Source organism: Mustela lutreola, chromosome 8 (assembly GCF_030435805.1).
Source record: "Mustela lutreola isolate mMusLut2 chromosome 8, mMusLut2.pri, whole genome shotgun sequence".
Lineage (NCBI taxonomy): Eukaryota > Metazoa > Chordata > Mammalia > Carnivora > Mustelidae > Mustela > Mustela lutreola.
The window spans coordinates 127548404-127560888 of record NC_081297.1 but is presented as its reverse complement, the minus strand read 5'-3'; the positions used below and the strand labels follow the sequence as shown (position 1 = coordinate 127560888).

The window sequence follows — 12485 nt, the reverse complement described above, 5'->3', positions numbered from 1 at the left end:
ACAGGGCCACAGGAGGCAAAGAGGCATGACATTTGCCCTGTAGAGTTCACAGTCCAGCTGGAGAGACGAAGCATTCTGACCCTGGAGTATTAAACTCACATTCACAGAGCATTTCTGGTTATGTGCCAAAACGAGGGCGAGAGAAGTGAGAGATCGGCAATAGGGAGGAAAGGAAGTGCAAGAAAGACTTCATGCCGGAGGGTATGCCAGTTGTGTCTTAGAGGAGGGGGAAGATTTCATTAGGAAGAAGGAGGCAAGAGGTTTAAGACAGAATAAGCAGAGCTGATGTTGACTGAGTACTTACACTATACCAGAACTATTTTATATAATTTATTGTGATGAGCTCATCAGATCCTAAAAACAACAAAAAAGGTATGTACTGTTACATCCTCGTTTTACAGATGAGGAAAATAAGGCATAGAGATGTCTGGTGGTTTCTCTTGAGTCACAGATCTAGTTTGTACAAGGAGAAGTATGGAAGCAGGAGTCAGGGTGATAATTCAGGGTGCAGTGGGATGACATGGCCAGTCCCACTGAACAAAGAGGGATTTTCCGGAGACCTGAAGCCCTTGCTGAGAAAGTCACCTTTATCCTTTCCAAAAGGGAGCAGAAGAAGGGACCTGAGCTGGGCATGGGTATTTTAGGAAGAGTTAGCAGACTGCAACAGAAAGAGATTGGTGGCTGAAAAGACTAAAACACAGTATTGTGATTTGAACTCTACTAAGATAATAGCAATGGGAATGATGGCGCGTTGCAGGGAACATTCCAATGCTGGAAGTGACATAAGAGTGGTTAAGTGGCTACTTGGCAAGGAAAAAAGGGGTAGGAATTACCTCTTCCCTGTCCTTTCTGGGTCAATAACCTTGCTTCCCATCTTGTTGGGAAAAAAATCCAAGAAATCCAAGAGATCTTCTGCAAACCCCCACCAGTGGTTCATGCTGATCTAGAACATTCTTCCTCAGACATCCCCATGTCCTTTCTTCCTCAGCTCCTTAAGGTTATTGCTTAACTTAATTTCCCAGGAAGCCTCCCTGATCATTGTATTTAAATTGGCAATCCTGGTTTCTCAACCTTTGTTTTCTCCATTGCATTCATCATCTTTTGACGTATTATGTGTTCTGTTTGTTTATTGGTTGTCTCCTGCCACTAGAAGGCAGGTTCCATGAAGGCAAGGAGTTCTGTCCATTTTGTCTGCTGCTATCAACCAAGACCTTTAACAGCACCTGTTACATGGTATGTGCTCTATAAGTGTTTGTTAAATGAATGACTGACAAGTTTTCAAAGCTAAATGGCTAGAATAGACTTTATTTATAATACTTATATGGATCTTAATCCCAGTTCATTTTCACAGCACCTTACCAACTAGTAGGGGTGGATGTTATTTACAAAGAAGGAAAAGTGAACTTGAGGATATTAATTTGTTTTAAGGCCTTATAAGACAAGAGAGACAACCAGCATTCAAGTCCAGTGACTTTTCCAGTTAGCTGACCGGGGGCATCAAATCTTGGGTAACTGGCAATGACCCAGATTTGAGGCCTGCTAATTGAGTACAAAGGCCTTTGAGACTAGGACAGAAATACGTCTAAGAAAAGTTAATGAGAGAAGAAGCCTGGGGTTCACAAGAGCCCAGGGAGGCGCTGATTGAATTAGTGGCACATCTACATTCTGTGGCCATAAGACATCTTTCAATCTACTACAATGCAGACTGAAATATCTAGAAATCCTGGAGGCTCTAGTCAAACCAGGTAGATGACCATATTGATAGAAGTACTTGTCCGCCCAGCAAGTTCATTCTTGGCACACTTGCCTACCACACATTTAAGAGACTCCAATACTTAGCTGACAGTAGCACTTATTAACTCCCCAGGAGATCTCTTCTACCCTACGAATTTCACTCTCCTGTCCACTTTGTCCTACACCCACCATCTTGCTTTCTCAATTCCCCTCCTTTCTACCCATGCACAGTCCTGCATGATGCAGACAAAAAGACAAGGCATGCCCTGACTCCTCCAACCCCACCCTTACACACAATGCCCGAAAGATGGTAAGGTTTCTGTTCTATTTTGTTTTTCCTACAAGAATTCATGAGCTTGGCTTTTATCTTTTTCTCCTTAGATACTGAGATCAGGGAAAGAAGCAAAGAAAACAAAGGAGAAGGCAGAAGCTGGAAGCCCTCACATATTAATATTTTGAGACAGTCCGTTACCTACTCTAGGCCTTAATTTACAATCCCTATTAAAATCAGGGTGATAATATTTACCTCTGAGGGTTATTGTTTTAAGCTGTGTGTGAAGTGCCAACCATAGTATCTATCAGGAAGTAAGCATCCAATAGATGGAGGATACACATTGGCTGTTAGTCATGTATTTTCAAAATATATATTGACCACTTACTAGTATTAGGCACGATGCTAGGCACTGGAGAGATATAAGTGAAAAAAGCAGACATACTCCTTGCTCTCACAGAGCCTTCATTCTGGAATAAAAATTCACAAAGGCGGGACGTCTGGGTGGCTCAGTCGGTTAATCTGCTGCCTTCGGCTCAGGCCATGATCCCAGAGTGCTGGGATTGAGTCCCACATTGGGCTCTTTGCTTGGCGGGGAGCCTGCCTCTCTCTCCACCTCTGCCCGCCACTCTGCCTACTTGTGCACTCTCTCTCTCTCTCTGACAAATAAATGAAATCTTAAAAAAAAAAAAATTCACAAAGGCATGCTTGTATTTGGAGGCAATCAAAAGGACAGGAGGGACAGGAGATTTTGGCAATCTTTAAAATGTGGGATTTGAATAAAATCATCCTGCTACTTTTTAATCAAATACCCACTTATAAAGCATTCCTCCTTATTTTTTTCCTAAACTATATTTCACTTTAGAGTTTTTTTTCCCCTTCTTTTCAAGCCCTAGAAAACCTCTTTTCTTATAGTCTAACTAGGGCTCTACTGGTGATTTTGTGACCATCTACACAAGGTAACTAGTGACAGCCATGAAGAAGTATCATTAGCTTCAGAGGCCGGTCCTTACTTCTCTGTCTCAAGGGGAGCGCCTCTCTGAAAACTTCCATGAATAATTCAAGAAGCTATTTCAAAGGCACTAATAACCTCAACAGTTAGAAATAGGTCAGAAAAAGAAGAAGGTGAAGGAAGAGGAGGAGGAAGAAGAGGAGAAAGAGGAGGGTGGGAAAGAAAGAGAAGGAGGAGAAAAGGAAGAAAGAAGGAGGAAGGAGGGGAAGAAAAGCACTACTGTGTCTCTTATTGTTCATGTACTCATTAAAACTGAATACCAGGATGCCTGGGTGGCTCAGCTGGTTGAGCCTCCAACTCTTGATTTCAGCTCAGGTCACGATCTCAGAGTCGTGACATCAAGGCCTGCATAAGCTCAACACTCAGCAGGGATTCTGCTTGAGGATTCTCTCTCTCACCCTCTCCCTCTGCCCCTCCCCACCCACACTCCCACGACAAAACCTCAAATAAATAGGGACACCTGGGTGGCTCAGTCTGTTAAGTGTCTGCCTTTGGCTCAGGTCATGATCCCAGGGTTCTGAGATGGAGTCCCCACATCGGGCTCTCTGCTCAGCAGGGAGCCTGTTTCTCCCTCTGTGTGCTGCTCCCCCTGCTTGTGCTTCTGTGCGTGCTCTCTTGCTTGCTCTCTCTCTCTCTCTCTCTGACAAATAAATAAAATCTTTAAAAAAGTAAATTAATAAAATAAAATTAATTAATTTAAAAAAATGCCAATGACTCCTGAGAGATGGGTACACCAAGGAAGAATCCCAGGGAATACTACAAAATTCGGGCTGCTTTCTACACAATTGGTCACACTAAAACAAAAGCCCAGAGTCAGTAATAAAACACACCTGCCAAAGGTTGAAAATTTGAATTGCAGGTATGAAAACGTGCCTGAAGACTGAAGAGCCCTATCAGAGATAACTTAAATACCAATAAGGTCAAAACTCAAGAATCAGATCCTAGACAGAATGCAAAAATAGCCATAATAAAAGGCATATTCATAGTTATCTCCCCTGTGAAGCTTAACAAGCAGGCAAGTTACTCACCCATACAAAAAATAATCTATAAAGTGAGGTATTCTCACTTTTCCACATCCTACAGAGACTATACCAAATTACATATGCATTATTAAATAGTTAGAGGGAGAATAGAATGCTGTTAAATAATGAGAACACCAAATGTTCGTAGGCACTGGAGCATTACAATATCTGTTCTGAAGAATTAAATGTATCCAACATTACTACCCAGTGCTGTTATGCCAAAAGAAAATCTGTGATGTTCCAAAGGAGCAATCTGGTGTGGAAACCAGCAAGAGTATACTTCGTACTTCGTCTTTCCAAAGTACTTCAAACATGTCATGATGGCATACCTAAGACCCATCATGGTTATAAACATGTTAATGATCTGAGTTCAGGACACTGAAAAAAAAAATTCGCCCTCCTAAAAATTTGCCAAATAAGCCCAAAAGTGTGGGCCAAAATAAGCTCCTAGTCACAGAGGTCCTAGAGTCTTATAAAGAACTCTAAGTGGATGCCAAGATTTTAATGATAATGGCTCAATGTAAAACAATTAGTATGCAGGATCATCTAAAAACTACCCTACTATCACAGTAAGTCAGAATAATTCCCATGACCACTGACATATAGCGAAATTTTTCTGAGTGCTGTGAGTTTAGAGGAGAGACTAATCTGAAACAGGACAAATGGTGAATAGGTCAAACAGTTTGGTGAGCACTTAGAGCTGAGCCATCAGACAGAGCCTAGGGTTTGAACCAAAGTTCTTCTACTTACTAGTAACATTTAATTTTCTCATCTGTAATGTAAGCATAATACCTACCCCCTAAAAGTATAAAAATTTTAAAAGCTAATGGTTATAGTATGGTCAATAGAGTGCATGGACCAATTCATTATGACTGCCACTACAATATTTTTTATATTTTATTCATTCAAATACTCCTGCTGTAGTCATTGCTCAAACTGACTATAGTTCCACCACTATTGAGAATCAATCCAAATAATCATGGTAACCTGATCCAAGCTACCACCTGCAATCTTGCCTTTCCAAATACAGCTTTAACAAGAAGGCAAAGTACTTTCCTAACGTATTGCACCCACCATCTGTAAGACCTACTGGACACACATGCTAGGAATGATTTTCTTATCCCTTAAGTGGTAGTCATCATATTTGATAATAAGCTTTTTGACACATTTTCTCACATTTGTTGTCCATTCTTTTTAGGATGGAAGGGATGATATAAATCACATTCTGAGTTGTAGATCCCAAACTGAGAGATCTCCAGAGGTTCAATGATATGTTCAAGAAAAGAAGAATATAACCAGGAAGAATCACATTGATTGGAATGCCATTGTTTAATGAACATGAGGGGATAATTTGATTTATCATTGGTGGTAATAGACCCGTTTGTGTTCACCAACTCCCTCAAGTGGGACCTCTACACATCTACCAGCTAGCTCTGAATCTCTTCTATCTTTTTTCTATTTCCCTCAGGGGCCAGGCCACTCTTTCTCATTCCTCCTGAAATCTCCTAACCTAGCAATCTTGACTATAATCTCAACCCTTTGCTTTATTAAGAAAATCTTTAGTACCCAAGAAGAATATCTTTAACTTCTACCCTTACCACCTATGAAATTCCTGTGTTTGGGCCCATTCTTTCCTTCCCTTCTGCCCCAGCCTCTCAGCATGGCTCCTCTAGAGGGTAAATTCATGTTCTCCTTTCTGTCTTGGAAACCATCATAGAAATTTGTGTCAAGATGGAGATTCCATCCACTTATGATGAGCAGCAGCTCAGTACTCAACTCAATGAGCACAGTAGCATGAGCAAAAAAATGGACTTGCCCTTGTGTCAAAGCAATGAGATTTGGGGGTTATTTATTACTACTATATAGCATAGCCCACTTTGAACAACATAGCTTCCAAAGTGAGGCCATCCATAAAACTCTCTGACCTCATATACGCCCCTGAATTCAACCACCAGCAATATATTGATGATGAAAGTACAAATCTCTGCTGAATGCCTGACCAGTCTATCCAACCATATACTGACTAGTTCTACTCAGTTATCATCCTGGCACCTCAAACTCAGTACTTCCAAAGCAACTTTCTCTGACCTGTTCCTGCCTTCAGTTTTCCTGTAGAGTCAGGACATCACATCCACCTAGCCAACCAACCCAGAAACCAAGACATTTTGGACTCCTCCCATCTTCATCTAACCAGTACAGAACATAGTCCTGGTGACTTCCTTGACCTTTCTCTTGTATCTGTCTACTCCTGTGTCCTCTTCACCTAGGTCTGAGCCTCATCACATCTCTAATGCACAAGTTAGGGGTAGCTGCTCTTCTGCTTCCATTTGCTGTGCTTTCAATTGGTTCCCCACATTGCTGCCTAAGGTTCTTTCAGCAGCACAAATATGAACATTCAGAGCCCATTTTAAAATCCTTATCACTAGCTTCCTGCAGCCCTCCAGATAGATCTGCTGCTCTTTATCCTGCCTTCTAAAGCCTTCCTGCCAAACTTTCTAACCTCAAAGTTGCCTTTTCCTTTTTCCTTTAGCTCCATCAAATTACATACAGTCTCTCCATAGCACTACTGCCTACAGGGCAAAACAGAATGGATAGTCATCATATGACAGATCTTATCACTCTATACCATAGTTTCTAGTTTATCAGTGTCTTTCAATGTGTTGTAAATTCCAGGATAACAAATCTTTAATCTCAATAAATATTCTCTTTGTAGTCACAGTACCCAGTATGGCACTTAACACAGAGTACACATGCAGTAAATACTTGCCAGATGACTGAATGACCACCTGTCTCAGTAAAGGAATAGATGATTACATACTTACACACACAGATACATAAAATCTGTAGATAAATAAATGAAAGAATCCTAACATGACAAAGGGAAGATTTGCATTTCTTTCTTATACCAGAAACAGAGGCACATGACAAACACAATTGAGAGAAAGCATTATTCTCCATTTCCATCTTATTCTGTTGCTTTAATCCTATAAGCTGTACTGCCAAACTATTCCAAGAGGACTTCTCTGAAAGCAAAGGAGCCATGACATCTCAGTGCCTTCTGCACTCTAATGAGAAGACCTACAACTTAACCATAAAAGAGCCAATAAGAGGACAATCTACACTGGGAATGAGAATTATTCTGAGAGTCAAGACAGAACTTCAAAGAGAATAGCAACAGGTCTATTTGAAGAGCTCCCAAGTGAAATAAAAATGGGGAAATGCAGAAAACAGTCTTTTTCCATGGCTATTTTTCAAATAATTTTCCTTTCTTTTTCTTTCCCTTCTTTAATTTATAGATTAAACTAATAAACATGGGTTTTAATTCCCCATGTGTGACATTTATAGCAATGTAAGATGGTAAATATCAAATGGGTTTTTTTCAGTCCAATAAGCCTGCAAAAGAGATTTTGCAAACATTTTAATTATGGAAGAGCTGACATGCAGAACACAACAGCAAACTTTGCTTTAAAAAAAACTTCAAGCTGAAATGGTTCCAACCTGAACCGATAAACTTTTTTAGGCTATCTGTGCCGTTTTCTGTATCTGTTACTTCACTGGTGGAAGGATTAATCTTGAGCTGCTTCCCAATGAAATTTCGGCAGGTTATCTGAAAAAGGAAAAAGAAAACAAATACCATTTGGTCATGCATTTATGGCTAGAAATTTGGCTTACGTAAAATGTTTATCTTATTTTTCACTTGTCAAAAAGAAGAAATACAAAAGGATGCTACAAATGAAAGCTAGCAGAGTAGCACTCAATCATGACAACTTCCAGCAAAAAAAAAAGCAGCCACATAACTTTTTATATCTCTTTTGTTCAGCACAGCTGGAGAAGCATTAGGCAAATTATGTAGAGCAATTAGAATATGATTTTCTGATATTCTATAAATCCACTCGTCTAAATATATCTTCTATTATGCAAGTTGAAACATATCTAAAATATAGGCTGCTTTTCCAGTGGCTGATTTTTCCACCCTACTCATAATAAATGCTATTTAAACTTCCCTGGGTGAAGTTTTTCAGAACTAATGTCCTCTATAGTATTTTATTTTTTATTTTCTTCTAAGATTTTATTTATTTATTTAACTGACAGAGATCACAAGTAGGCAGAGAAGCAGGCAGAGAGAGAGGCGGAAGCAGGCTCCCCGCCAAGCACAGAGCCTGATGTGGGGCTCAATCCCAGGACCCTGGGACCATGACCTGAGCCGAAGGCAGAGACTTTAACCCACTGAGCCACCCAGGTACCCCATCCTCTGTAGTATTTTAAAAATTTGTTTTCTAACAGACACTTAAGTCCTAAGATTACAAAATATCTGAAATCTGAAAAGTTTTAGAGAAAAGGAAATTCTTTTAAAAGCTCCAACTGGGACACCTGGATGGCTCAGGCAGGCATCCAACTCTTGATTTTGGCATGGGTCATGATCTCAGGGTTGTGAGATCAAGCCCTGCATCAGGCTCCATGCTGAGCATGAGCCTGTTTGGGGCTCTCCCTCTTTCTCCCTCTGCCCCTCCCCTGCTAGTGGATGCACCTGCTCTCTCCCTCTCTAAAAAAAAAAAAAGTCCAAGAACTTCTGTTTCTCCATTCCTATTCCTTGAACTAACCTATTTCTCAAAATACAGATCCCTTTGAATCTGTCTGAGATTCAAAGTCCCTTGTAGGTACTTGTACAATGAGATGTAAACAGTCTAATAAAATGCAAATTCCTTCCCATAGCCAAATAAGGCCCTATTTGACTTACTCCTTTCCACCTCCCAGCTGCATTAAATAAATCTTAATTGAACACTTATTATGTGTCAGTCACTACTCAAAGCTCAAGGATAATACAATGAACAAAGCAAACAAAAGTTCCTTTTCTTATGGAACTTATTCTAGAGGAAGTAGAAATATAATGAAGAAAATAGAGAAGTGTATTATAGAGTATATTAAAGAGTTATAAATGCTATAGAGAGAAATAGAGCAAATAGGTACATAATTTTATATAGGATAGTGAGAATATTTTTCACACAGAAAGCGACATTTAGCAAAGACTAGAAAAAAGTGAGAAAAAAATCAGTGTGGATATTTGGGAGAGGAGCGTCCCAAGCAGGGGAGCAGCAAAAGCAGGAAGTCTTAAAGAACAGAGAAGCTGAAACCTATGGGGAAATACAGATGAGTCACTGAGGATCACAGGGAAATGTGTGGGGCATTAAGGCCATGACAAGGATGTTCACCTTATCTCTGAATCAGATGGGAAGTTGTAGGATTTAAAGAGGAGGAAGAACATGATCTTGGGTTTTTAAAGGGTCATTCTACTTGCTGCATTGAGAGTAGACTATAGGCTAAAGGCAGGGATTCAGGGAAGTTAGAAGCAAGAAAGCTAATTAGGAAGTCATTGCATGAATCCAAGCAAATATAACAGGGGCCTGGATCAGAGGAGGAGTGGTAAAGGTAGTGATAAGTGGTCTGAATACATTCTGAAGGTAGATGATTTGATAACCAGTTTGTAATGGAGTAATGAAAGCAAGGGAGGAGTCTGGGATGTCTCCAAGGTGTCTGGCCTGAGCAACTAGGAGGACAGTGTTGTCATCAACTGACGTGGGGAAGACTTGTCAGGTTTGTTTGAAATATACTAAATTTCAGAAGTGTATTAGACATCTAAGAGATTATGTAGATTAGGCAGCATGACAGTTTTCTGATGGGTCAACTTGCTTAGGCTAAACTATGAGGACAAAAGGAAAGGAAGTATCCATTTTGTAGAGTGCACACACTTCATCCCAGCTATTCAAACACTAATCTAGCTGCTACTATGAAGGAATTTTGCAGATACTAATTAAAGTCCCTAATAAATTTCCTTTAAACTAAAGAGATTATCTTCAGTGGGCCTGACCTAAGCAGGCGAGTCCTTGATGTGCTAGAGGTCTCCAGACTCCAAACAGTATCCAGGTCTACTCATTGGATCACCCTTCACTGACTGCCTAAGGATAACAGCTTCTGGCCACACCTGTAAGTTTCCTTCCTTCTGGGGATCCTGACTGATGACCTTACAATTTTAGACTTCTCTGGACAGCCCCCACAATCACATAAGCCAGTTCCTTGTCATAAATCTTGATAGATACATGACAGATAGAAAAATAGATAGATAGATAATAGATCCTACCGGTTCTGTTTCTCTGATTGAACCCTGACTGATACAGGGAATTACATGTCCACACAGAATTAAGGAGAAAGTTCTAGACTGGAGCTATAATTTCAGAAGTCATTATCATAAAGACAGTACTTAGAGCCACAGACTGAATGAGCTCACCAAGGGAGAGGATGCAGATAAAGAAGACAGGAGGACCAAGAACAAAGTCCTGGGACACACTAACATTAAGAACTTGGGAAGAAGAGGAAATAGAAAAACACCCCTGTTTTCTTCTTCTTGTCCCACCCCAGGGCCTTTGCTCTTGCTCTTCTCTTGGGCTCAATGGCTCTCTCTTATGTATGGCTGGCCATTTTTCATCAAAGGTTACAGTTTCCAAGAGACATTCCAGATTTCTACCTCCCACTCCACCTATCTCTAACCCACGGATCCATTTTATTCTCTTCGATGACTCTAATGATCATGAATCTCTTTATATATCTGTTTACATGTTTATTATCTGGCCTACGTCTACTCCTCTAAAATTAAACTCTATGAAGCAAGAACTCAGACTGTGCTCTCATGTTAGAATAAGTGGGACTAGATTTCAGTCCTCACGTACACTGGGGGCCTGGGCCAGGATGAAAACTGTATAACTATATGCCATGGCTCTGGTAGTAGATAGTTGATACACAGAGCACCTAGGTGGCTCAGTGGGTTAAGCCTCTGCCTTTGGCTCGGGTCATGATCTCAGGGTCCTGGGATTGAGCCCTACATCGGGCTCTCTGCTCCGAAGGGAGCCTGCTTCCCCCACCACCTATGCCTGCCTATCTCTGCCTACTTGTGATCTCTCTCTCTCTCTCTCTCTTTGTCCAATAAATAAATTAATTAATTAAAAAAAAGATAGTCTATACACATTTATTAAAGTAATAAATAAAAGAAAGAATTTACTTCCCTTTCCTCCATCTAACTCAAAGCTGTATGATAACTTTCATGGTCCTTACAGACTTTCACTTTTAAGGGAAAATATTAAAAATTGTATCATATGATTATGTTGGCATAAATACAATTATAGTAATAGTAAAAATTAAAACATTTTCTTTGACCTATGTTACTTTTTTTCTTCACACTAAAAAAAATTAAAACACATTTAGTGGGCCTCTAAAATTTCTGTGGTTCTAGACAATGTCCTCACTGTGCCTAATGAATATATCAGCTCTGGCCTGAATGTAAGTTTCTTATGCACAAGGACTTAATTTTTGTTTACCCTGTACCTGGAAAATATTGGCACATAGCAAGCTTTCAATAACATTTGTTGATTTGAATGATAAATGTCTAAGTAAATATAATATTTATCTGAATCCTAAATCTTTGTATTGCATATGTGCACTTATCAGAAATCACAACTGTAAGAATAATAGAGTCAAATTCACCTTCTCATTGTATTCAGCCTCATATCTTGCACAAGCCTGTTGGGTAACATCTGGGCCATTGAACTTGGATATTCTTAGAAGAAGCTGACGCTGTGCATACACTAGGAGTGGTGTCACTTGCTCTGTGTATCTCTCACTAGAGAGGGGTAGAAATACATTAAAAAGAAGACATTAGTTAAAATGCATTTTTTTTTTCATGAAAGCTTGCCACTTTTGCTTTCCCTTACAGCAATACTTACTGTGAAATTATATTGAATTGGATAGCAAGTGATACCAGTGTTTCCCATTTTTCCACTTGATATAAAAGTTCCAGAGATTTCAATACAAAATTATGGATCCATTTTAAATCAACCACATTTACATCATCCAGAAGATGTTCAAAATCAAGGCTAGAACCACCGTTATCATTTTTAATATTTCCATAGCAGCTTGGAACACTGAACTCCCCTTTTTCTTCAACAACCTGCAAGTAGTACATGGAAAAAAAATGTGTGTATTTTCAGATATCACTATAAATTCTTTGAAAACTGAATGTGATAGAAAAATATAACAGGAAAAGAACTTAAAAATTAAAAAATTTAAATGTTTTTATCATGCAAATCAACACTGCTAATCAACAGAATTTTCTATGGTGATAGAAATGTCCTACGTCTTTGTTGTTTGATATAGTAGCCACCAAGCATGTGTGGATACTGGAGCTATCAAAATATGACTGTTGCAACTGGACTTTTAATTTCATTTAATTTTAATTAATTTAAGCTTAACTTTAAATAGCTACATATAGCTAGTCATTACCATATTAGACAACACAGACTGAGGGCCATACTTCCTGGTCCTCAGTCATCACATATCTAAGTAAGGATATTAAATGAATAAGATAAAGTTTTGAAACAGGTTTTAGTATATACAAACT

At 39.4% G+C, this 12485-nt stretch overlaps 1 protein-coding gene across 2 annotated transcripts in view; it reads right to left on the bottom strand.

Moving 5' to 3' along the window:
* CFAP54 (cilia and flagella associated protein 54) overlaps positions 1–12485 on the bottom strand; it is a 316944-nt gene that overhangs the window by 129043 nt on the left and 175416 nt on the right. For both annotated transcript variants that reach the window (XM_059186580.1, XM_059186581.1), the window contains exons 37-39: positions 11812–12035; positions 11573–11708; positions 7538–7646 (exon numbers count right to left, since the gene is read on the bottom strand). In XM_059186580.1, the coding sequence (XP_059042563.1) occupies positions 7538–7646; positions 11573–11708; positions 11812–12035 (469 nt within the window). The remainder of the gene's footprint in view (positions 1–7537; positions 7647–11572; positions 11709–11811; positions 12036–12485) is intronic.